The sequence below is a fragment of the Dermacentor variabilis genome, chromosome 8 (genome assembly GCF_050947875.1).
Source record: "Dermacentor variabilis isolate Ectoservices chromosome 8, ASM5094787v1, whole genome shotgun sequence".
In the NCBI taxonomy this organism is placed as follows: domain Eukaryota; kingdom Metazoa; phylum Arthropoda; class Arachnida; order Ixodida; family Ixodidae; genus Dermacentor; species Dermacentor variabilis.
Window position 1 is genome coordinate 47,490,694 of NC_134575.1, and position 26,910 is coordinate 47,517,603.

At 46.0% G+C, this 26,910-nt stretch overlaps 1 protein-coding gene and 1 pseudogene across 2 annotated transcripts; one reads left to right on the forward strand and one right to left on the reverse strand.

Annotated features, from left to right (window-relative positions):
• Positions 1-5,283: 5,283 nt before the first annotated feature.
• LOC142591018 (uncharacterized) lies at positions 5,284-26,910 on the forward strand. Of its 2 annotated transcripts, XM_075703393.1 has the most exons (6): positions 5,284-5,421; positions 8,025-8,081; positions 9,866-9,881; positions 11,867-11,945; positions 25,197-25,494; positions 26,626-26,910. In XM_075703393.1, the coding sequence occupies exons 1-6, from the start codon at positions 5,299-5,301 to the stop codon at positions 26,821-26,823; spliced, it is 771 nt and encodes a 256-aa protein (XP_075559508.1). In that variant the 5' UTR covers positions 5,284-5,298; the 3' UTR covers positions 26,824-26,910. The 2 variants fall into 2 exon arrangements, with proteins under 2 accessions (XP_075559508.1, XP_075559509.1); XM_075703394.1 differs by lacking the exon at positions 8,025-8,081.
• Positions 16,637-18,208, reverse strand: LOC142590747 (uncharacterized; annotated as a pseudogene).

The window sequence follows — 26,910 nt, forward strand, 5'->3', positions numbered from 1 at the left end:
TATCTAGCAAGCACTTTCAGCTATTATTTATTGCGCTGTGGTGTAATCAAATGGTTATTCTCCTTTAAAAAAGCAAAAACAAGGCGAGCGTAATTGCAGCGTCAGCGAGGCAGCTAGAGTCATTCTGTAGCGGCTTGATAAAATTAACAAGCACGCAGGTAAGCGCACAGCACTTACTGTTTTTTTTTTCCCAATTTCAGTACTTCAAATTTGGCGGCCGCCTGTACGCGAGGGTAGGCTTTACACGATTAGAAATGGTATATGCGAAATCTGGCCTGCTCTTCGCACGTTCGATGTTATCAATTTTAAAAAGATTCTTCAACAACAGTCCGCACAATTTCTTTCTCGTTGTCAGGCTTAGTTTCTTGGCCCACATTTGTCCTGATAAGCTGTCACCGTTTTAACAATATTGCGTCAGACGTGCTTTGCTGACGCATCGCAGCAAATCAGCGTAGTATTGCCAGTCTATCGTTTGCTAAGTCTGATGAAATTCCTGCTCATAGAATGTTGTTCTACGTCAGATCTTTCGCACCCGTAGTGGTTAGAGCAGATACAATGTGAAAAATGGAAACGGGAAGGATGTTCTCACCGATGACAATCCAAGTATGGCGTAAAGCAAGTTTCGTGCTATGATGAACACAGCAATTAGAGCGCGTCCTTTGCTGAAGAAATACTGCTACGCGACCCAAGACACTCGAAAGCCACGGAGAACAAGAGACGCACTTAAACGTCTATAGAAGTGATTCTAACTGTATATCAGTTTCATTATTGGTGGTACATTGATGCGCTAAATTAGGTAACTTAGAAGGTCTGTGTCGCAAAAAGAAAAACGAATAGAACTTTGATTGCTTCAATTCCTTTGATTGCGGCTGGTCATACGAATATGGAGAATACTCGAATATTGCATTGAGATTTACCACACACACACACACACACACGCACACACAAAAAAAAAGAGTTTAAAAGAGGGTGTATAAAGATAGAGGGAGAGGAAGGATTAAGGGAGAGAGGTTGACCAGGGGCGTTTCCGCCTTGCTACTCCGCCCTAGGGCGCAGTATATAAGGGTTGGAAAGAGGGAAAAGGCAGATACAGAGAGTGAGCGAGAAAGACAGATAGAGAGAGAGAGAATAACAGCAACAAGTAACAGAAAAAACGTTGCAACCACAGGCGTTCATTCAGGTTGTTCGATCTAAAGAAGAGCATTAGCACTTGTCCAGCCTTCTGATGCAAAGTTACGTCTTGTCAATGCTGGAAAATTCGACCTTTCCACGGAGGCGCGCCATCCAACTAGTTCAGCACGACGGAAAGATATTGCTTGCTCACGCTGTGCTACGGAAACAGGCATAGAACCTGACGAATTGTTTCCTCGACGCCACAATCCCCACACGCTTCGGTGTCAGCCATCACTGTGGAATAACAGAGGATTGGTTTAGCCACCTCTTTCAATAATTTCGTTCTTTCCTTTAGGATGTCGCCATTAATATTTGAAGATGTGAACAACTTAAATCCACATTGTGCGTGCGCAGTGTTTATAAGACCTGTCTCAGAAAAAGAGGAAGTGAAACGTTTGTGAGCCTGAAAAGTGCTAAATAGGCCCAAGCAGTGGATGTTCAAATCACGCGTATAGAACACGTCAGCAAGCGCATTGTGCACGTTCTGACGCACATCGCCAACAATCACGCTCACATGTGACATTTTAGCACGTCGCATGCTGCCCGTAAAAGTTGGCATATTCAATAACGGTGGCAGAAAAAAATTAATGTAATCGAACGATCTGCATTAATACAAGTCCGCTTTCTCGATAGCTCTAGAAAAACTATTTCTCAAACATTTACTTACATTGAGTGGCAACATTACCTCTGCACGGCTCATAATTAGTTAAAAGAAAGGCTAACTGAGTTGGCTCTGCTTTAGTGGAAGCGCGTTGTACAAGACAGCTTTGATTGACTAATTTACTACAAAAGTTTATTTTTTTACCTTCTTCTCTGGCTTTCGATAACAGGCGGAATACTTTCCAAATTATTCTTGTATCCGAGACAATACGCATTCATTTATTTGCATCATAAATCCTAATAGCCATACATCTGCGATGCGGCCTATCAGTTGTGGCGTTCCGCGAGGAACAGTTATCGGTCCATTTCCTTGCGGAGATATTGGCTATCGGCTCAGTCCCTTGGTGTTCTCTTACGCCAATCCACTGACGTTTGCCGTCTACCATCTTGTACCACTAGGTGTGTACTTACGGTAGTGATGGCATCAAGATCAAGCCAGTGTTTTCGCTTCAGCTTCGTCATCTGACTCTCGTGCTGCCGTCTTCGTCAGGCCATCGTCATCGCACCATTGTAGTACTGAGGGCTTCGAGATACAGTTTAACAAAACTTCTGCAACAGTACAAAATATTGTCGTCGTCACGCCATGGTGGTCATGGCGTGAAGGTCATGGCATGGTGGTGATTCAGTAGCTCAAGAAATGCCGCCCATTTCGGGTCAGAGTGCCTGGCAGTCGTATGGCAGCACTCTGTTCATCTTTTTTGCAGAGTTGAATTTATCATTGGCATCTGGTCAAGAAGCCCTGCTTCTGATTGTGGCAGGCAAGATCTAATAATAATAATATTCGGGCTTTTACGTGCCAAAACCACTTTCTGATTATGAGGCACGCCGTACTGGAGGACTCCGGTAATTTCGACCACCTGGGGTTCTTTAACGTGCATCTAAATCTAAGCACACGGGTGTTTTCGCATTTCGCCCCCATCGAAATGCGGCCACCGGGGCCGGGATTCGATCCCGCGACCTCGTGCTCAGCAGCCCAACACCGTAGCCACTGAGCAACCACGGCGGGTTGGCAAGATCTAAGACCACGAAGGAAACGGCGATGTTAAGTGTGTACACGATTTCGGGCCACGGTTCTAAATCAGCTCACCGCAAGAGTAGGGCGGTGTAAGTAGCGACAGCAGAGCCAACGCTGCTGAAACGGTTGTCTGCTACGCCCCGCGGCCACCAGGCGTTCCTCCTCACCCTCTACTCACCAGGTCAAAGGTGCAAGAACTTCTTCTAGATGTCGCAAACATGACGCACGAACAGCTGCGTCGGTGCATGAGCGTCAACTAGAACAAACTATCTACGTCAGTGGCATCTGTTATCGCGTGAGACTTCGGGTGTAGGCGCGATGCTGCCACGTTCTATCCACGCTGTCAAGTATTGCAGTGTGAAGTACAAAACACGCCAGCTGATAGCCACAGTCGGAACAAATGAATGCTTTGGGACATGACCCGTTCGATTGTGCAGTTGCAAAGGTGCTTCTGCTGGTATTGGGGCGCATGTTCTACACGAGCATTGATTCGCGAACGCCCCCACTGGGAGTATATGAAAACAATGCGTAGTACATCGCGACATTTGTGTTGCTGCAGGAGCGAGGTGCTTCGGCGCTGTAAGGGTTACAGGGCCTAGAAATGTAGTTGCTGCGGCAGGGATTGAGCAAGTGCATCTATGTGAGCAGGCTTGTATTGACCTGATGAACTTAAACGAAAACCAGTTCCCGTGGGAACTGGTCGACGTGTCTTGTAGAGCTTTGCAAGCGGAAAGTTACTTGGCAGCTGTTGCCTTACAAACAGCCAATTTAGCCTCGTAAAGACGGAACAGTGCGTTCAACCAGAAGCTAAATCATTGTTTTCAAACGTCTGTATTCTAAATGAATAATCGCCTTATTTCATATCACGCGTCATCGATGCTTCCAGGTTATTGGCTAGTTCTACGTCAAACCAAATTCAAGTCGCTAATTAAGATTCCGTTTGATGGCGTAATTTATGTTTTGTAGAGCTTAGTAATGGGAGCATTAGCATATGAGCGGCCACCGTCATAGCGGAGAACTTTGGCACTTTAGCACTTGTACCACAATCCAAAACACTTTTTTTTTCTTTTCTGGACAGCTTCCAATCAAATAGATCATAAATGGGCCAATAAAATTCATCAAACAAATGAGTAATATATTCGAACATACGAAAAATGACACGACTGGCAAAATTTAGAAAAATAAATTGCCACGGCTTTTGAACATAGTTATTCCTGTTTCCTGATCACATCGTGCAGCGTTCCTACAGTGACACTAAGATTGTGCTCTTAGCACGTAAAACCTCAAGATTTAATTTTCTTCATATGTACAATGCATATGGCCTCACTGATGAAGAAATTGGCACGCGCAATGACAGTTCCATTCTCAACGTGGACACATTTTAATTTTATTACCAGATGGTATCACTCTAATATGCCGTTAATCATATGAACATTTAGAAACTGCATCTGTACATAGGGCAGCAGTTACCCCACACCGATACTACCATTGCAGCACTTTCCAAAGTAGGCCGTGTGAATCACGATGTTTAGCAAATCTGAGAGCTAATGCTTCGTTGTCACATTATGCCCATAATTTCGCGTCTGTTTTACTTTGGAACACCTTACGCAATAACCTTAAAGTATATTCGTTCATCAGTTCATTTAAAAAGAATTTGTGCGCCTTTCTGCAACATATGTAAGCTTGATTTAGTATCTATTTTGATCTTGTACTGATATGAACATATTTAATAGACACGTTTCATTGTTTATTAATTACTTAGCTCACATTACTATAGTGCGCGTATGACGGCCCTCTGCTGCAACCATTTCTATTTTTACTGTTGGAAAGCTATAGCATGAGGTCTCGCCCTTACAGTGTGTTTCCCGGAGACCTCCTTGTGTGTATATTTCATTCATAAATGTGCTAATAATATAAGTCATTATTGCAGTTTAATTAAATAAAATTTTAATAAATGGAATGCCGCAACCCTTGTGTTGCTGCGTGTACTTTCCGCGACAGCAGTATTGAGGACTTGAACCTAACGCACCTACTGTGGATCTCTGGGACTTCAACGCGCCTGTCTTCCGCACCTTCGTGCGATAGGCCGTCGCCCAGGACGTCCTCCCAAGATGGAACGACATTGCATGACCTTTACTACCATTCTTTATCGTACTAATTGGGCGATTGAACTCTGTTCGTGTGACCTTACGAACAAAGTTAACGTGCCTATAATCACACTTCCTAAAGAAAAATAAAGTCAAGTATGAGCGGCGGAAGACCTTTGCTGGTGCCCCCAAAAAATGAGCCACTAATTACGTTGAACCACCGGCTAACACAGCTGCAGCCCTGCGCACGCTCCCCATGTTGCTCAACATTCTGCGTTCTTCTAATGAACAGATCAAATGACATTCGAGTCATAGCAAGAACATGTCACATTCAAGCTATGCAGTTTGTGAGCTTATTTCAACATGGCGGCCATATTTCTGCTATATAAACTGCGCAGTGTTCCCAATGTGTTCACTTGTATACGACCACGGAGTAAAAGAGACGGGAGGGTCAACTCGCCTTATAAGGCGTGCCCACGAGTTCTGGTGAGTCAGCTGCTTTGCGGATAAAATTGTACATGGTGCAGAAGCGTGTTACCAGCAGCCTCTGGCACGTCGACTGCACCGGACCATGCACCGTGTGGGCGTGGCGAGGCAAACTCAGCTTTGAGTTAGTTGACTAATTTGTTTGCTATAGATCTATGCGGGCGTTTCTGCTGTAGCCTATGTGGCGACGTGAGTGGGCTAGCGAGTACCGCTTGTCGCATGCCGATGTTCGCTAGATGTTTCGTTGCCTTGAAATGCATTAAAAAAATAACCACTCTAACTGCCCGTGTCGTGGTAACGGTATACAGTTGGGCAATCCGATTTTGTACGTTATGTTATTGCTGAAGTTGCATCTGTTATTGTTAACCTAAATGAAACGCTGTGAAATGCCTCACATTTTTCGTCGTTCAAGATACCACTGAGAAAAAATTGCGTCGCGTCGCGCTTTTTATGATATCTGCTGTGTTCGCAAATTTCAATTTGCGCCAGGCGAGGGCCTATGTCCTGGCATGCTTCAGCCGGCATGCTGTACGGGGTGATGATTTTTAAGTTTTATGGAATTAAAAGAAAGATCACCTGTTGCAGATAACGTGCTTCTAGTCCTTGAGCTCAATTATTCGGAGAGGCGGACATTACGTATGCTCGAGAAATTGAAACACATATTCAACGCAAACTCATTAATTGACTTCCTAATTAAGTAATTAACGGCATATATTACAACTTACTAACTGTAGGCGGTGGGTTTGAACACGTATCCACTTGCAATAAATTTCGAGAAGGACACCAGTTTGGCAACCAACGTGCCATTAAACTCGCTCTAAAAATGCGCTGTTCCTACGCTTATTTTTCAATGTAAACACTCGTTTATGCATGCAAGCATAAAAGCAGGAGGAAGGCCCATGTGTTTCGTCAGACACTTCGGGAAGTAATAGCCAGGTACTGGTTTCATCCAGGAAATTTATTTCAAGTCGATAGGCCTTGGAATCCGACCGGCCTAAGTTCGTAAATTGCAATGTATAGCAATTAGTTAAGGAGTTCCTTAGTAATTTCTCGGTAAGTAGTGGAATATGTATGTATATAGAGTTACACTACTGAGGTAAAGCATCCCGTCGAAACACCAGCTGGTCGAACTTGTTTTTCACTTGTTCTCATAGAGCGAGTCCAATCAATTCTTGCATAGCAATAACATGAAACACTTCCGGAAAGAGGCAGGGTACTGAACACGTATGGGAGTTCTGGACCTTGAACTTGCGCAAGCTGACCATTTTGGCAGATGCAAATGTCCGACTTCATTTCCAGGGAAACATCTTTTTGAATGTAGGTTCAACGAGTGTGGCGGCACGCGAGTATGTTTTGTCGTCTATTCTTTTTGGTCCTATCGCACAGGGTGATTTGGTCGCTTCTGCATGTCAGCATACCAAAAGAAAAAAAAAGAAAACAATTGAACACGCTTTCAGCGCAGCAGGTCATTATAAGGTTTTTGTGTTTATATAGTTTCGGTCAGATGTTTCTATGATGCCAGCACCGAGTAATGCTGAAACATTACTTGGAATTTAAACAAGCCATATCCTGGTGAGAATACAACCATAATCGTATGATTTCTTTTTAATGTTTCCGTGATATTTTGAGGACATCAGGGCCCGTGTTCTGAAAGCATGTTGTTTTGCGAGAGCTGTTGGTAAAATCAGACGCTAGCCAGTCTTGATGTTAGACGTCTTGTCAGAAAATGGGGTCAACATTTTATAAATGGGCTCGGCTAAGAACAGAATGGATACGGCTGCCATAAAAGAACGAGCTTCAATTTGACGTGACCACCGTCACATGGCCGGCCGCTTAACGACGCCGGTTGGCAGTTAAAAAAAAATGTTTAGGTCCGGTGCGCACACAGCATTATATTGTCCTGATTGTGGGGAGAAAAACACCACGATGCGCGCAGGTTGGCCTGATTATAAAATGTGCCTAGCCATATACGTTCGTGTAGAAAAGGCGCGCTGAACGTTGCTGTAAGACTTACACATAACCATCTTGTGGATCATTTAAATTCATAGAGCTGTGTTGACACGGACAAGAGAGACGACAGGACCTGCGCCCGTTCTGTCGTCTTTCTTGTCCGTGTCAATCTAGCGCTATGAATTCAATCGATGCGACGAACCAACCTGCCCAAAAATATACACTCGTGGATTTATTCTTGTGGACTCGGCTTTACAGCAGAAAATAAAAGCGAAAATATCATCTGAATTACGTTTTCCGCCGTCAAAGGAAGAAAAGCAGCATACAGCAATTGCAATTGGAAAAAAGATCGCAAGCGTCAACCACAAACAGATTGACATTTCGGATATCGCTTATATATGTCCGTCAAATATGCATATTGAATTGTGAGCTTGAACAGGTGCTTCGTAACTGCCCAGAAATCTCATACTTTTGTTTCGCCGCGAGGATCAATTTAAAAAGATAATATTTTGGAGTACTTTTTCCCATTCGCCATGACTTTCCTTCGGCCTTTCCCATTTACCTTCTTTGTGAATATGGGTCGTGGTTTTGCTGTGAAGTAAACACCCTTCATTCTGAAAAATAAGGATGTTAGTTTCTCTGTTCATTTCCAGTTCACGAAGAAGATGCTAACACAACGAACGCCAGCCTGCCGCCTTCTTCTAGCTCTCGTAAGAAACGTGTTTCAGAATTTTTAATTTTCCGCTCAATTTAACCAAACGGTGGCGTTCTCTCAGCATTGTTGCAGGGAGATAGATATTTGTATTACGACAGTGAATAGATTGGGCCGAAAAGCACAAGCTGACGCAGCAAACTAGACAGCATGGACCATAGTCACGTGTTGTTGGTTTTTATTGTATAATGAGCCTTCTCTTAGAAAAAGTAGGCACTTGTAGGCGGTACCGGCTGTTCTTACCATTGCGCATAGTAAATGCTCACAAGTCGCTCAAAATCAAGAAGCATAAATGAAAAAAGAAAGCATATCTGTTTTAGTTGTTCGGAAAAGACGAACGTCTGCCGCAGGCACACACGTTGTCCTTCACGAGTGCCATATTACAGATGTAATACTCTCAAACTCAGTTGATGAAGCTACGGAAATACGGAAAAAATCGACGAAACTTGGAACCCCGAATATGTAAGAATATTGAAGAAAATGCTCACATAAAAAATTCCGGCGACACCTATCTCACAACGGATGTCGAGGGTAATGCGATTAGCTTAGAACCCGTCTAGCGACAATGAAGATTTCTAGTTTCCCCGTGGTTGCGTAGAATGCGGGAGTGAAGGTGCAACATCGGAGGTGGAGTCCAGCATAATTTTACGACATCATGGGTGGGGTGGGATTTCGCGAATAGATTGACCTTCTAAATGTCCGGACACGGTCAACACAATCCCTCGTGTAGTTGCCAAGGGAAAATGACGGCTTAAAAGCAAATGTTGGCTGCTCTTTGACTGTGCGCTCATACATGTAACCTGATCGAACGTGTAAAATGCTCCGACATGGAGTGTTCACCAATGTCATTGAAGCATTTGTGAGCTGTAAGTATGCAAAATAAAGCAGTGCATTCGCTTCAACCTGCCGACATCATTTTCTAACCAGCAAGCACTCCTCGCCGATAGAGAGCCACGACGGTGTAGGTCCACTTAGTAAGCTTAGTGCAACGCCCCGATATGGCTCAGGTCAGTTACCACGCTTCAGTCGGCCAGGTGGCATAGTCAAGGGGCACTGTCGGTGACGCCCTAGTCCCAACTATGACCCCCAGAACTATATCGCAGCACTGGGTATGTTTCCGTGGCTATGTGCCTATCTTGGATGAAACTGTTCCACCCAACGTGTGGATGGTGAAATATGCTCCACGCCTAAATTAATCTACTTGATGCCAGTACGGGTGGCGGCGCATGTGCAAATGCGCGGGCGTCCTCTTCAATGCCGAAGAGACTCATTAGTATTTTGTTCGGTACTGTGGCAAAATAGAGCTCGATTCAGATATATTTGGACAACTTTCTGGAAATATATATATATATATATATATATACATTACGTGGGTTAGAATCCGCAAAGAATCACACGTGTCATACGGGGACATTGAGACGAGGGCACCAGATGCCGCAGGGCGTCAATAGGAAAGCGCGATAAAAGCAACCAGGCGACATACATGCATCACACAAGACACCTCTCGGTGGATGTACTACGGTATGGCACTACAGAGCCTCAATGCCAATCGCATTAACGTTAATACACATCGTTAGATGGGTGCTGCCGCGTTTGTTAATAATAAAAATAACCTTAAGAGCTTCGTATATGGATGCTATCATCAATCGCGGGAAAGCCCCTACTATACAATAAATGTAGTGGTCAATGCTTAGAAATTTTTTATGCTAATTGTCGCGGCATCTTTGATCACCTCCACTTCTTGACCACAGGTTTTTCTAATTTCTGTTTTCGCCTTTACAGGTAATTTTTCACGCAGGTAAGGTTGATGTGCTGGATTTATTCTTTGGGTTCTTCAGTTTGCCTCGGCTTTACACATTCATGTAATGATCAGTAAACCTCTAGAAACGAGTGGCTCCTGACCTCAGAGATTTCCGATTGAAGGTGCTCGAAAAAGAGATAGAAGGCCTTTTTCCACACTGTAAAAATCATGAAGCTCCCCCGCCCCCCGAACTTTTAGGAAAAACTACATGGCTTGGATAGATGGCCATTATCCTTAGGCAAAATTTTAGGTGCATGGCAAACAGAAAAACTTCAAAATATCGCTGCGCGCGCCTTAGTACACATTTTGAAGGAATCAAAAATATGACAAAACAAGTAAGTCCTACAACTCTTATTGCTCGCGTTCTTATTATTGACAGGTACCCTTAGTTACACGTTCATTTTGTCTTCGTGTTCACGTAGCATCTGTATTTGTTGTATTTAGGTATTTAGAGTGCGGCATTCAAGTTCCCAACATCTTCGTTTTGTGAACATTTATGCTCTGTGTGCTCATGTGTTGCGCGTGAACATTTCGGTTTTGTGAGTAATTACGCTATCTGAACTTTTCTGTTGCGCGAAGGTTTATTCTTATTACAGTACTAAGACTTCGTACGGGCACGTTCGTTCAGGTGTTCATTAGTCTATTTTTGTGATCGTTGAGAACTTTCCGACGCTAACTACCATGTAAGAGAAGAGGTGTAGCCTGCGTCACTCATGGGCCCCAACCTCTCCTTTAATACATTAAGCAATGAAAACGGGGTGCCCGAGCCAAGACGGCCGAAGCATAAGAAATTGCCAGCTTCGCGCGAAGGACGTAGCATTAGAAAACGATAGCGAGGTCCGGCGTTGCTCTCCGACTCCTCCGGCGATGGTATAGCTGCACACGGTCGCTGAATCTTGGCACGACGAAGAGTGCAAGGCGACTCCTGCTGCGCAGCAGGAACAGCGCCCTGGCAGCTACCAGGCGTCTCACAACGTTGGTGTGGTGCGGAGCACCGCCAGTGGCGTTGTGGGCGTCGCCCCTCAATGATGCATGCATTCTGACTAACGGGAAACTAGCGAGATATTCTACAACGCTATTTTCAAATACGCTACACGCTTCGCTCAGACCAGTGCGCACAGAAAGCAGCTCAGTGGGAACGGTACTGTGCAGCATTTCGTGCTCGTGGTCACATTGGCCATGACAGCAGACGACGGCAGAATGCTGCTCTTGCTCCGCCACCGAAGCGATTGCTTCTTGCGTTGACGCTACGTGCACTTCGTTCCGCCATGTTTAGAGTTGAATACACTCCGCGTCTCTGGAGACTCACAAACGCACCTCCTGCGTGTCGGGCATGCGCCTTCTATAGCGGGAGAACATGACAGTGGAGGAAATGACCCCGAATGGATTATTACTTCTAGAACGTCCGTATAGTCACGATCGCAATAAAACAAAAGGAAGCTTTCTGCACGGATAAAACCGAACATCACTATTTGGCAAGCGCCCATGGGGCCTGCGGTATTTTGTGTTCTGGTTACTTCGTAGTGATTGCGGATTATTTCACAAAATTATGAATAACTTCATGGCCACACAGTTAGCGCCAAGAAAGTTAAATAAAAAATTGCTTAATATCTGGGTTTATTCTAGGTTTGAAGAATAGTTATGCTAACACCAATTTAATTTGAGTGTGACGCCCTGCCGTGTCTGTTGCTCAGTAGATCGCAATTTATTTCTTTGCCGAATAATTAGGCGGTGCTTTTTTAACAATTTTTGCGTTTAACCTTCTTTTTGTGTTTTCTACCTTCTCTGCATGAAGCTGTGACCACTCTTGTCTCAGACCTAATCCACTCACAATGGGGGGTAATTAAGTAATGAGCATGATTGGACGAGAATAACCCTTGAAAAAATATGGCTCCATGGTCGTGCGTTTACGCAGTTTAGTATTGCTGAATTTAAAAGGTCTCTCCCTTGTTTCATTTATTTTGCTCTTTTTTTGGTTCCAGGACTGGGCACAAAGATCATTACCAGACCATCTGGGGATAGCAACAGTTTGGAATCGGACAGCTGCTATGAAAATGCCGGGTGAGGCCAAAACGAAGTACCCGTTAGCAGAACCCTTCTTGAAGTCGCTGTCAGAGTTAGATGACGACAGCCAGCAAGATACTCACGAGTAGGTGCGCGAAACTGGGCCGTCGGTATGTGTAACGAAAACATCACGTCACCATATTGAAAGGAGTACAAGTGATAGGCGTTGCCCTGTAGCACTTGCGCAATCTCCAAGCAAGTCAGTTCAGCGGCAACAACACAGATAAAAATGAGCCAGACCGCATACATGCGGGATGATTTTCTACGTCAATGTGGTTGGCAGTCAGGTGGTGGTGCAAATGTAATTTCGTAATGGCGAATTCAACAGCGGTGGCCATGTGAATGATTAGGTTTCGCTTATCTAATTTGGCAGTGTAAGTTGTCGATTCGGGCACATAAGCAGTAACTTAAGTTGTCTAAGAGGTCAATACAGCAGCCAGCACACACCTAGTGGCCCGAGCTAATGGACAAATTGGGCCACTGGCAGTGTTGCGTAAATAGGGTAGATAGACAAATAGGCACAAAGTTGCGAAATCATTGCCATCATGATAAGTCTATTGTAGGTCCACTGCAGGGCGAAGGCCTCCCCTATGGTTACGTACGGCAGGACCGCGTCCCACGTGTTGTGCTCGACGTCGACGTACATTGCTAGCATGTCGGTGAGGGTTTTGTTCAGGTGCTCCGTTAGACCATTCGTCTGCGGGTGGTAGGCAGTTGTCCTCCTGTGGCTTGTCTGGCTGTATTGCAGAATGGCGTGGGTGAGCTTTGCTGCAAAGGCCGTTCCCCTGTCGTTGATGAGGACTTCCGGAGCACCATGTCGCAACAGTATGTTCTCGACAAAAAATTTCGTCCCTTCGGCTGCGCTTCCTTTCGGTAGAGCTTTAGTTTTAACGAAGTGGGTGAGATAGTCCGTCACCAAGATGATCCCATTATTTCCGGATGTTGACGACGGAAGCGGTCCCAATCAATACATCCCAATCTGCTGAAATGGTTGGCAAGGAGGTTCGATCGGCTGTAGTAATCCTGCTGGCCTTGTCTGTGGTGTCTTGCGTCGCTGACAGTCTCGGCATGTCTTGACATCTGACGGTCGGCGGTCAGATGCGGCCAGTAATACATTTCCTGTATCCTCGAGCGCGTCTGGGAGAATTCGAGGTGCCTAGCGGTTGGATTGTCATGTAGGGAGTGCAGTACTTGTGGACACAGCGCTAGCGGAACAACAAGAAGGTAGTGCGGACTGGTGAGCAGTTATTCACGAGCAGGTTGTTTTGTAGCGTGAACGAAGACAATCCGCGCTTACATTCCCTAGAGGCAACGTCGGTGTTCCCTTCCAAATACTCGACGAGGGCTTTTAGCTCCGGGTTTGCTCGTTGCTGTTTAGGGAAATATGCCGCGCTTATTATTACAATTAAGACGTCGTCGTCCTCATCGTCTTGCGGCGGCGGCGAATCGATGGGGGCGCGTGATAGGCAGTCGGCGTCAGAGTGTTTTCGTCCGTACTTGTAGATTACCTTGACATCTGGTAGAGGTGCGGGGTAAGTGCTGCCTTGAATGGTAATTCTTGCCGTGCAGATTCCAGTCGGCGTTATGAGGTATCCTCCGGCGTTCCAAATTGACGGGCCTTCCCATGCAGTCTTAACTTTCTTCAAATGGGCGGCGATGGGTCGACTCATGACAGAGTAATTGGCTCCTGTGTATACTAAGGCGACGGTGACTGCGTAGCCGTCAAAAAGCACGTCGAGGTCGCGGGTTCTTTGTCTTGCGTTACAGTTAGGCCTCGGCGTCGGATCACGGCTGTGTCGCGTTGACCTGTGGCTGGTACGTCGCCTCGTCAGGTGGTCTTTCGTCTGCGTATTCTTTGATGCTAGACTTTGTCGGGACGGCGGCCTGTCCTTATGTCGTGGAGGTAGTCTCTTCGTAATCTTCGTTAGCGGCGGAAGATCTTCGTCAAGTCGTCGAACAGCAACCGCACTTCCATCGGTTGCTGCTTTTAGTTTTCCGGATATGGGCTCACTGACCGGCCCCGGGCTGGGCCAGTGTATGGACGGCGCTGCGGCGACAGGTAGCGGCCTGGTGACGGCGAACGGGACGGTCGTCGAGGGCTCCACTGAGTAGCGGCGAGGTAGTCGGCGATGTTACGAGGACGTTCACCTTCCCTCGGGTGCGCTGCGTTGACGGCGAAGAATCGCAATTCCAGGTCGCGGTATGGGCATCGGCGGTACACATGGCCGGCTTCGCCGCAGTGGTAGCAGAGCGGGCGGTGGTCGGAGGCGAGCCAAGTTTCCGTCTTTTTCGCGTAGGTGCGCTGCGCGATGGATGGGCGTGTTGGCGGCGGCGGCGGTTGACGACGGAATTGCGGCGTTACAGGTCCCTGGCGTGGGCGCGGAGGGGAACTTGACGGCGTGCGATGGCGGCGTAGGTCATCGCTTCTGGCTGGGGCTGCGGTAATTGAGGTTGCACCTCAGGAACTCCAAGCGATCGCTGGACCTCATCTTTCACGATGCCAGCGATTGAGGCCACTTGAGGCTGCGACGAAGGTAAGACCTTGCGCAGTTCTTCGAGCACAATGGCCCTGATGGTCTCTTGGAGATCACCGGAGCCCAGTGCTGGCATGGCGCACTGAGGCGTGAGCACTTGGCAGTTATATTGCCTAGTGCGCATTTCTTATCGTCGTTGCCCCTGTCAAGAACTCTGCTACGGTCTTCGGTGGGTTTTGGATCAGTCCGGCGAAATGTTCTTGCTTTGCGCCTCGTATCAAGAAACGCACTTTTTTCTCTTCGGAAATTTCCGGGTCAGTGTGCCAGAAAAGACGGGTCATCTTTTCCGTGAAGATGGCGATGGTCTCATTGGGTAGTTGGCCTCAGCTTTCCAGCAGAACTTCGGCCCTTTCTTTACGCACAACGCTTGTGAACGTCCTCAGGAAGTTACTGCGGAACAGCTACCATGTTGTAAGGGTGGACTCTCGGTTCTCGAACCAAGTCCTCGCTGCATCTTCCAAGGAGAACACATGTCGTAGCTTATCCTCAGAGGTCCAGTTGTTGAAGGTTGAGATCCTTTCGAAGGTTTCGTGCCAGGTTTTCGGATCCTCTGAAGTAGCTCCACGGAAGGTAGGAGGCTCTCCGGGCTCCTGAAATACGATGGGTGACACTGGGGCTGCCATTGTGGTTGCCTTGGCCACAATCTTCTTATTCTTCTCAGATAGAAGTACAGCCGCCCTGATTTTTAATAATATAGCACGAGCGTCGACTGAACTGCTGGTGAGCGCCTTATAACGGCGATAAGCGTGCAACAAGGCGAGAGTTCGCGCACGAGCCTTGTTGCATTGTTGCACTCGCCTTGTTGCACGCTCTTGTTGCACGCTTATCGCCGTTATAAGGCGCTCACCAGCAGTTCAGTCGACGCTCGCACTATATTATTAAAAATCAGGGCGGCTGTACGTGTTCCGGGGAAAGCTGTTGAAGAAGGCGGCTTGCTCGATGGTCCGGCACTACGTTGGTGTTCCCTTTGCGGTCCGGGCTTGGATCACGGCTTGTCGGGAGCGTCCGGTACGTGAACGAAAAGCTCCTCCACCAGATGTCACGTGGAGTGACGTATGAAGAACACAGTAGCAATAATGTGAAAGACGAAACTAAATTTTATTGGGTGGACCTGTGCCCACAAAACAGGTTACACTTAAAGAATGGCGACAACGGCGAACACAGTCGGCGATCGTCAAAATCTGATAAGCGGGTCAAGCGTGTCGGCTTTTATAGATCAGTCGTCGAATGTTCCAGAGTAACCGCTGGGATCCGCGTGCCTTTCGCAAAGTTCTACACCATTAGCGTCGCGCATACATGCAATCAGATTACACAAGGTTCGGCGATAATAGACAGCGGATAGAAGCATCGATAACATTCTAGCAACTTCCGGTACATGTAGACGCGTCCTGCGCTGAACGATAACATTTCTTAGACGTTAAAAGCGCTCACCCGTAAAAGATAAACGAGTTCACGCGTCAATATATTAAGCACATACATAAAAAACAGTATCAAAGGAAGAAACAGGAACAAGTGTCCAGTGGCAACACAATAGCATCAGTTATATAGATTGCAATATAGCTTAAAGAGTATATTTCAAAGCAAGAGAGAGAACTAACTCCTCGAAGCAACGTGTATATCCATTTCAACTTTGGTAAAGGCGTGGTAGTTTACAAAAAAAGGAAGTTGTACACTGTTGTGGTGCCGGCTGGTGATTCTAAGCGCTGGAATTGAAAAAAAGAATAACCAAAAGGTATATGTGAAAAGAATAACATCAACAAACGGAAGAGAGGAGAGAACTGCAAAAATAGAGCATGCAATAGGCATTCCAGTCAGTGTCACATTTGGTCATACAGTACAGCAGGTTTCACAAACGCAAATAACAGCTATCCGACTATACTATTCACTAAACAAGTTAGGCCACCGAAGTGGCCTCGGACAGCACCATATATGGAGTCTCTCTTAAAGCGATGGCAGCGACAGAGGAAGGTTTCGTCACAACCACAAATGCCAACGCCTACGCGGTAACAGTACGAAGCAAAACACAGCCGGGATTTATTTGATGGTCAAGTGGGTGTTCTGATAACAGTATAGGTATCAGTCCTACGCCCGTGCCACACAATTTACCCGCAAAACTGCCGCAAACATGCGATGGGCTATCATAATACCGGCATACTATTGCCGATGCATTCGTCGATTACTGTGCGCAGCATCAAACATGTCGACAACACGCTCAACATCTATCTTATTGGCAAGAGATCGCTCGACTGCAAACACATTTAGGTAACTCAGACGGCTGTTCGTCATCTTGCTGTGAAGATAAGTCTTCAATCTTCGAAGGCACGAAAACGCGCGCTCCAAAGATGATGACGATGCCGGTAACGTCACGGTGATAACATCTAGCTTGTACAGTTCGTAGAAGGCTAGTTTATATTCTCCCATTACAGTCACCAATTGCAGCAGTGTCTCTATCTCACACTTCTTTTCGGCTTTGATGCGCCGAAGTAATTTTTTATCAGCTTACACTCAACTTCAACGCTTTCGATCCTGCATGCATAGTGCTAGGCGAAATTCTTGAGTAAGGAGATGTCCATAAAATTCGCACTCCGTGGGTGGAGGGTGCTCACTCCGCAGAGTACATCATTATTCCCCGTGAACCGCCTAGTCAGCTCCGCAATGAGATGGTCTAAAAGGGGTAGAAAAATTTTGACTCTTAATGTTTCCTTTGACTCTAGAGACTCTTCATCAGCAGGCCGTCCTTCTCTCAATACATACTGTTCTAAACGCAGTGTAAGGCGCGTCATGCTCTGCTTTTCTCTTTGGGACACCACGCTCTCAGAAAAATACTTCAGGCTTGCGCCCACACAATGTCAAATGCGTTCTGCAAGTTTCCCATTTCTGAGAACTCGTCAATGGCTGTGCGCGTCATGAGGCATGACTTGCTAATATTGCAGCCTCTACTTTGGAATGGGTCCGAAACAACCTTAAGGCGGTTGAGTACCTTAGTAAATGACCTTAAATTGAAGAGACACGAGAAGTTAATTTGCTTAAGCAGACCCCTAGCTTCCGTTGCCCGCATGCTCTTTGTAGCGACGACTTCGGCGATACATGCAAGGATTTCAGGAAAGCTTTTCATTGCCACTGTGCAAGCCGCTACCTGGCAGGCGCATCATGTATTACTGAGACGCTGCTGCTCTATCACTGGCAAAGACAACATTTTCTGCACATCTACGTACAGAGAGTGAATTACAGATCCACTCAGGAAATCATAGAGGCATTCTAAGAGAGATAAAAATCAGACATGCACGATGACTATATTGATGTGGTGGTTCATGCTGTGAACGTACACTGCCTGCGGTGCTTCCTGCCTGAACAGCACCTGGATGCCCCTTGAGGTATCACTCATGACACTCGCACTATCATATGTTTCAGCAATGCACAGCTGAATATCTATACCGCAGCGATCCAGCGCTTACCTTACGTAGCCCATCAGGTACTTTGCATCCAAGTATTTAGCGTAGCGGAATCCGAGAGACCGCTCAGAGACGGCACCACTGGCGTAGTACTTTACTACAACTTATAATTCTTTCGATTTGCTTAGGTCCTTGGTTTCATCGACAATAAGCGCTAAGTACTTGGAGCTTTTCTTCTCTTCCTTTGTACTTGCTAATGTGATGTGGCTGAGAATTTCAAGGATCTGTTCTTGTATCGAATGATGAACGTACCTCGCATTTGCTGCTGGACCATTCAGTTTCGTTCTTACAATATCGTCATATTTGTCACACAACTTCAAGAGCTTATCTAAGTTTCCCTTGTTTTCCCTTCTGGCGCTTTCATAGTGGCCCCTCAGAGCGATTCCCTGAACAGCAGTGAAACACAAGATATCTGCGACTCTTGCTACATAAAGGTTTTTTCCTACGCATCCCTGGAGTACGCGTCGCTGAGATGTGTTGCAACTGACTTGCTCTCCTCCCGACTTCATCTGCATGTGGGAAAGCCACAATGTCTGGCAAGACATGCACGCGTGAGTTTTCGTGCTTTCTGGAACCACCATCTTTTTCTAGCGCTTTTCTCTAGTTACTGTATTGGCCTCGAGCTCCACCACTGGAAAAGTTGGCGCCACCGTTGGCGTGACGTCCTATTAAGGATCACGTAGACATAGCGGCCGCGTCGGCTGCTTCGGGAGCGCCGAAGCGAGCTGAAAACGAGAGTTTAAATTCCCTCGTACGCTGCGCTCCTCATATAGTGGCGAGATTTTCCCGCTTCGATTGTCTACTTACAACGCTTCAAAGCACTACAATGGGTAGTGGCTGCCTTTGAAGGCGCGCAACATGGTACACTACTGCTCGGTGCCGCAGTGCCGGACGTACGCAACGGAGCCCGGTGTCAGCCTTATTCGCACGTCGGCGCAGGACAAGAAGCTGCGTGAAGCTTGGCTCGCGAAACATAAAACCGACAAACAGTCATCTGCTACAGCTCGGGTATGCAGCAAGCGCAGACGCGAGGAAGATTTCTGCTACGGCGCCGGGTCTGCGATGTTCAGAAAATGCGCGCTGAGACGCTCGCCCGAGTCCGCTGCCCGACTTATTTCATGACGGTTTGGTCTATGAACTTGTCATTTGCTATTGATACTGGCAAGTTCACTGGAGTGGAAAGTGAACGGTAAGAAGCACATTAAAAAAAACTATGGCATATGGTCATGTTTGTGTTGTGAATTAATGCACTGGATTACGAAAAAGAAGCAGCGGGAAATCGCACGCTGAGTACACCGATAAACATACAGTGCGACGCAACTCGAGAAATAATATGGAAGCGTCCAATAATTTAGGATAACAAAAAAGATTGAATCGTCGCGACGGCACATCACAGTCCCCGTATAGGCTTCGATATCTCTACGATGAAGTTATTTTTGAACAGCTCTGATAGCACCAACGCAAGAATGGTTGCTTGTATACCGTCAAATGCTCATATTTTGCGGCCTAAAGCTCATGGCACGGTGCGAAAACGCGCGCGCAGCGAAAGCGAAACAGTGCGCGGACAAGCACGCAGACGCGCAATCGGTCGCTGCGAATCTGTGCGATTGATGCATCGAGGATTCATTCTATTACGCTCCATTTAGTTATACAAGCACTATAAGAACATATTTCACATAGTTTTCTATCAGCGTTTACCTGCCTTTCACGCAAGAAGCCGGTTCGGGAGACTCCATCGCGGCGACCGCGCGCAGTGGCGTTCAATCTACGTATTCTGTAAAGAGATAGCGTCTGTAAACGATTCTGTGCTGTCAGTTCGCCCAAGATTATTATTTAGACAGTAAAAGGCTTCTCTCGTTTCGAAAGTACTTACAGAAATGTCCGGGAGAGATCGTGCGTGGTGTTTTCAGTGAGCGCTGACAGAAAAACCTATGAGGAGCGCGCCGCGCGAACCCTCATACTACGCAAGGGAGGCGCTTCCGACAGATGGCGACTCTGTAACTCCTCGCCGCCAATCCACCGTTGACAAATGCAGATTTCATATTCGCACCAGTAGAAAACATTCTGCAAGGGTAACAGAAAGTTGCTGTATAAAAGACAGTAGCGCGACAGAGAAGGCAACAGGAGAAACTCGCTTGTACTTTGCACAGCGTCAAATATGCAAATACCCTCTGAGCTCCCTGGGCGTCGCCACATTAGCCTCTCGACAGCTGCAATTATCCGTGACCCCCCGCAACGACATTGCAGAAACTGCAACGTTAACGTTTCTGCTAACAAGTAGGTCCAGAGGCTAGCTAGATACAATGGTAGGGAGGAGGGGGGAGAGAAAGCAGAGATAGGGTAGAACTGACGCAGTCGCTAAATGAGTGAATAACAGCCTTGACACCTTTCGCTCGCAGTTTCTGTTCAACGGGAAGGGAGGGGGATAAAGAAAAAATGACATGAAACTACTGCTATAGACAGGATAGCGGTTGCGGGGAAACGGGATAAATTTAGGTTCGAGGTACGGTACGATACGTCCCTGATATTTCTTAAAGATAAACATCATGCTAGTATCTGCACCATGCAAATATCTGCACAAAAACTATTAAATCTGCCAATGCACCCTTCTTGATACTGAAGCCTTGGGCGGCGCTTCAGTATCAATTCCGTCTCGTTTGGAAAGACTTCTCCAATGCCTGAGGCAGGCAGACGAGACCGTGAGCTGTTTGGTGTACCTCCGTTCATACGCTACTAGTGAATTCCCGGTAATCGCTGAAAGTTTTTTTCTTTTTGCTAATTTGCTTTATTGTTCACACTACTTTTAAGTGCTGTTAAAGTTCGCCGAAAGTACACCGTGTATCTAGCCGCGTTCATGGCCGCATGCGTACGGTAGACTCTGAAAAAACGATGAAACCATTGAGAAATACTATGTCATGGCACCTGTCGTGATCAGCAAAACTCGTATATTGCGGATAATCCACGCATGTTTTCGGGCTCGTTGAATTGTCTGGGTTGGAATTCCCCGACTTAAGGTGGCCTGACGGTGACCACCTTATGAAGGTGGCCTGAAGTATAGAATAAACGTAGTACTAACCTACGCGTCAACCTCCAGTCACTATGATGAAGAAATAGAACAGTTTTATGATGATGTGGAATTAGCGATGCGATAAGTGCGAACTAAGTATGCTGTAGCCACGGGCGACTTCAATGCAAAAGTGTGGAAAAAGAAGACTGGTGAACAAGCAAATGGCAACTTTGGCGTGGATTTCTAGGAAGAATTGAAGTGAGGTGTTGGTAGAATTCGCGGGAAGAAATGAGATGCGAATAATGAACACCTTTTTCAGTAAGCGTTGGAACAAAAAGTGGACCTGGAAGTTCCCACCATAGTGCAGGGTGTAGAAGTGTAAGGTAAGGTAAAGTGCAGTGATCATAACTTAGTGAGGGCTGGGATTTACCTAAATTTGAAGAGAGAAAAGGTAACATCGGTCAAGAGGAAACAGGCCAACCTAGATGCAGAAAGGGTAAAAGTAGATCAATTCAGATTGACACTTGCAAACAAATATGAAGCCTTAGAACAGAGATGAAGATGACATAGACGCAATGAATGAAACCATAACTAGGCTGGCTTCAGAAGCAGCAATTGAAGTGGGGGGTAAGGCGCCAAGGCAACCATTAAGTAAGCTCTCCCAAGTAACAAATGACCTAATAAATGAACGACAAAGAATAAAAGTGCCCACTCAAGAGATAAGATAGGATTCGCTTAACTGTCAAAACTAATAAACAAGGTGAAAATAAATTATATTTGAAATTATAACCTAAGAAAGACCGAGCAAGCCGTAAAAATGGACGCAGCCTGAAAACAGTGAGAACGAAATTAGACGACGGGCAAAGCAAGATCTATGCACTAAAGGATAGACAGGGTAATATCATCCCCAATCTCGAAGATATAAAAAAGCAGCCGAATAATTTTATACTGACCTGTGCAGTACCTAAAGCAGCCACAATATCTCCATTCAAAGTAGTAATGAACATATTACAGAGGCTCATTCCATAACTAGCGATGAAGTTAGAAGGGCCTTGTAAGACGTGAAACTGGGAAAAGCGGCCGGAGAAGACATAGCGCTTGAACAACTACCGGCCCTGTGTACTGTGTACAATCAATGCATTCTACCGGCGTTGACATATGGGGACGAAACTTGGGGACTGACAAAGAAGCTCGAACACAATTTAAGGACTGCGCAAAGAGCGATGGAACGAAGAATGTTAGGCACGACGTTAAGATGCAGGAAGTGAGCGGCGCGGATAAGAGAGCAAACAGGCATAGCCTATATTCTAATGCATTAGGAGAAAGAAATGGAGTTGTGCAGGTCATGTAATGCGTAGGATAGATAACCGGTGGACCATTAGAGTTACAGAATGGGTGCCAAGAGAAAGGATGCAAAACTTTAATGAAGGTCCTGAGGTATGCGACTCACTGTGCTGCGGGCCGCTCCCACGTTGGGACAGTCAGGCCACGCCCGACCACCGCATCGTGGGGTGATGAAATTAAGAAATTCGCAGGTGCTAGCCAGAATTTGATGGCACAGTACAAGGGTAATTGGAGATCACAGGGAGAGGCCTTCGTCCTGAAGGGGACATAAAATAGGATGATGATGATGATGATGATGATGATGACGATGATATGTGTCAAGCGCGCAACTTACGCAGGGCGTGTAGAAAAAGAGCTGCATTAATTAAAGCACATCGCAAAGTCTAGGCGACGCCACGGAAACATTATCAACAGCTCCGTGCCCACTGCGTTAGCTTTGCGGCTATGCCACATCTGGAGGTCTCGGATTTGACCCCGGCCACGGCAGTCGCATTTCGACGGGAGCGGAATAAAAAAAGACGCCGTAATTCAATAAAGCTTAATACTTCTGCCACGATGCGAAGTGACATATGAGGCAATGTGCCATGTGAGGCAATGACAATGCTGAACCCTCTCAGGCGTTATAAAATTCCTCAAGCAAAGACCTCTTCCTGTGTGTTCTGTGTACTGCGCAGGAAAAAAGCAGGGGTGCAGTCAAGGTAACGTTTAACGTATACAAAGCACCCTCGAGTTGGACTGAACGTTGAAAAAATTAAACATTCGCCGTCAACATAACCCGTCAATAGTCAATCGTCAATCGTCAATCAAAGCAAAGAGCAAAAGCTTCGCGTGCATCGATTGCCACAGTGCACAGGAGTTGCATTATTCTTGCTTCATTCCCACTACCGCACGTACTCGTCGAAGGGCCTGGTGGTTTCCTGGCCGAAACGCCACTTAGAACCGCCACACTCCTATGTGTGTCGGCGTTCGGCGCACGTGTCTTGACCGACAGGCAATTAGGTTCACGGAGCGGATGATTGACCAAACGGTGGCGTCTTCAACGGTGGCTGGCTTATCGGGTATTTTGGAGAGTAGGCAGCGTTGTCCCGACGGTTTTCTCTAAAAAAAGCTGTGACTTAGAACGGTCGTGACCTCTCAACTCGTATGACCCCACTTGCTACTTTGTGGCCGAGGCTATCAAAACCATGAAATGAACTTGCCGGTTAACGCTAGCAGTCCGAACAACGAAGAAATGTGGTCCATTTTTAAATCTATTTAGAACCGTTGGAACCATTTCTATCTCATTGCGGCAGTTCGCGCTGTATTTCAAGAGGCTATTCAATGAAAAGCGCGAGGGTAACTGCTGATGATCAGAACTTTTCTGAGACAAATTGTTATGCCTTAACAAGGCCGTCCTTTGTATGCGGTGCTGCTCTAATATATCTGCCTCCAACTTATAAGACATCAAAATTGACATTTGTTTCATACTGCCCACCTTGGATCAGATATTCGGTGCTTGGGTGGGGGGGGGAGGGGTGGCCCCCTGGCGCCGTCCCTGGCCCACTTCTTTTTGCTAAGATTGTTGTTTCGCTGTTAACTCTGAGGTATGCATCAGCTGCCACGAAGCTACTAGATCTAAACTTCTGGTGGGCTGCAGCGTTCCAGAGTGTGGGAAACATCACGGCAATAGAATCGAAGAGCCGCGCTTTCCGCATAGGGTAAGGCAATCACGCATCACCAGTGGTCGGGTTTGCGCGGGTGAACTGGTATGTTCACGACGCGTTGAAAGTGGAGCTAGCCCACTCGTTCTAGCGCTGAAATGTGAATCTGGTCAGGTAACTAGGATGCTTAAAATCAAGCGCGAGAGGTATTAAATGTATCGATGCATTTTTAAAATATGGATTTCTTCTGAACTCTGTTCTCCATGATCTTCACAACGTAACACCACCTTTTCGTTCGTGTCCATCCCCTTTGATATCATTCTACTTTATCACAGATTCTTCATGGTAAGCATTAATTTAACAAAAGCAAAACGCCCATACGCTGGTTGCTAATAGCTTTTCATGGTAGGTTAGCTTTGCAATTGTATGACACGCTTTAAAAAGTTTAGCCCGCCCTTGCTCTCCATCAAAAATGAGGGCGACTACAGCCAAGCCACAAAGCCGCATTTCATCAATTCTAAGCGCTTACGTAGCGTTGCGCTTGAACATATTCTTCACGCTAACGAGTAGTTCTGTAAATGGTGTTGGTCAACCCTGTGTCAACACAACGCCGTTTGGTCGTCCGTTAAGGTAAACGCTGCCTTCAGATAGCAATGCTCTCACTCTTCAAAGACGAAAAAAACTTATTTGGCAAATGAATATAGCTGTTAGCAATGACATAATCAAGGCAGATCTTTGCCCTGGCGCTTCTTAGATTACATATAGCTTTGCTTTCTGTCTAGTCAATGAAGAAATTTGTCATGGTGGCGCCTACCAATGCAACATAGAGGACTGATATACAAATATAAATTAGGGACTCGGCCCGAATTACAGTGACATCATTCTTTGGTAAAGTATCTTGAGAGAAGCTCGGTTTGCGCAGGGCTTTGTTTGGGTGCTGCCACATTTTTGCATACGACTCGCATAGTACGCTACATATTTTGCCATGTCTGAAGTAGTGTTTTTTTTAGCGTACTTGCTATAACTTAATTTTTGAGACTTCATTTTTCTCCTTGCGCTCACCTTGAATCGTTTGCTTTTCTTTACTTGTGGTGAAAAGTCAGAATATCAAGAATGAAGGCAGTATCTGCTTTTCATGTTTCTTTGAAGTGCTTGGAAGTACAGGTTACGGTTGTTAACGCTTTTGTAAAAGAAATGAAGATAACCTTTGCATAAAATAAAATCGGAGCATGTGCGAACTACAACATTTTTTTTCTTTCTTCCGGCTTTAGGGCCACTATCACAGGAACAGTGATGTCGGTAACTTGTGACCCTAATACCATTGCTAAGGTGAAAGAGGAGGACGTCCACTCGCACAACTGCACCGAAGTGTTCCGTTGGCACATCCCAGATGGCTGGTGTAGTCCCGTCCCGCTTCTGTATAATGTAACTGTGCCAATGATTCGAAAGCCGAAGGCGAGAAGAATTGTTAAGGTGGAGCTAAATTTAACGGTAGAAGGTTGGCAAGAAGCAAAGGTGCGGTGGGACGAGGACAGCCTAGAAGAGGGATATTTGAGATATGTTACAAAGGTAAGTTCAGCCCATTTTTCTTTACCGTTCCTTTGTGATGTGCATCATCGAAGAGTGTAAAAGATTATTTTAACCATATTTAAAGGTCTTTGTTTGAGCCATGTTTTCTTCCGAGTTGTGTTAACATTTGCAATCAGGTGCCCATTCGCCGCTCTGTGCAAAGTTCTTAGTTCGGTTTGTCGTTTACTGACTGAACAGATGTTGAAGCTTTCGGTAACACGTGCTGTGGCTAGATTCGCACATTGCCTATAGAGCGTGCTCTTACTATTTATGTACATGTTACAGCAGGCTACGCCCTATTTGTAATGTGATGCTCATTCGCCAATTGAAGTGAAGCTTGATTACTTACGTGGATACATAACGAGATAAATATACGCCTAATTTCATCATCGAAAGCAATATTAGCATTTTGCTTTCGAGCAGCAAGACGATGATTCTAGCTAGTTGGTTGATATTTCCACGTGTACCCATTTTTCATTCCCCATGACTATATATCTTTTACCAGCTAACAAATGTTTCATTTATCGCCCAGCGCAAGAGGCGCCTCTCAGTATCGAAAGTTTGCGGAATCTTCTCGCCCGTTCTATTTGTTCCTTATGTTGTCACCAAGCCTTGCGTAATCAGAATGAATTCACGACGAGGATTTTTGTACACATGCTAGAACTTAGGCAGCACCAGCGATTACGCTGGAAAGACCGCTGAGTCACGTATAAATAGCTAATGCATCTCATACGCACTTCAGATTTCGACGATCAACGGCTCTGCTCGCCGCTATCATTGTAATGAATGTTACTAGTTTGAGTCGTCACAAGTTCACCCAATAAACAGTTTTCTAACTGGCGTTGTGCCACTATACATGTAGTTGTTCATGGTCGTTACGAAGTGACATTTTCCCATAAAGTTGTGTTCTGAAATGTAGCTACAAAGAAACGAGGGATCGAAGGTGACAGTTATTGAAGCAGCATAAATGGTTCAATCACTTCAGTTTCAAAGCTGCTTGCGTTTGGCACAATTGTACAAGTGCACTTTGCCTGCTGTCTCTAATCGATAACATCTTCCATGTTTAAGTTATTTGCCCTTTTGTACTCGAATAGAAAAGAAATACTTAATCTATTTCGCACTCATTTCCAGACATGCAATTACACTGCTACTATTGTGTTCAGCGTTTCCAAAAATTACCCAGAGAAGAACGAAGAGTTGAAGAAGTTGCAGGAGATCTGTAATCGGGAGGAACCATCGGCGAGCGCCGCAAGTCGTATCACCTGCTTGATTCAGGGAGAGTACCTGCAAAATGTGTGTCGCTTACCACGAGAGGACATAAGTGAATGATTAATAAAGCCTGCCCTTCCTTCAGTAGTAAAAGAAGCAAGCAAACTAAAGGACTTGAAAGGACAGGCACCGTAACGTGTCGCAAAC

What these genes read in the sequence shown, in the direction of transcription:
- LOC142591018 (XM_075703393.1), top strand. Translation starts at nt 5,299, where the DNA reads ATGGCGGCCATATTTCTGCTATATAAACTGCGCAGTGTTCCCAATGTG. An exon ending in AGCTGCTATGAAAATGCCGG is followed by an intron (nt 11,946 to 25,196) that starts GTGAGGCCAAAA and finishes TTCCGGCTTTAG; the next exon opens with GGCCACTATCACAGGAACAG. An exon ending in ATTTGAGATATGTTACAAAG is followed by an intron (nt 25,495 to 26,625) that starts GTAAGTTCAGCC and finishes ACTCATTTCCAG; the next exon opens with ACATGCAATTACACTGCTAC.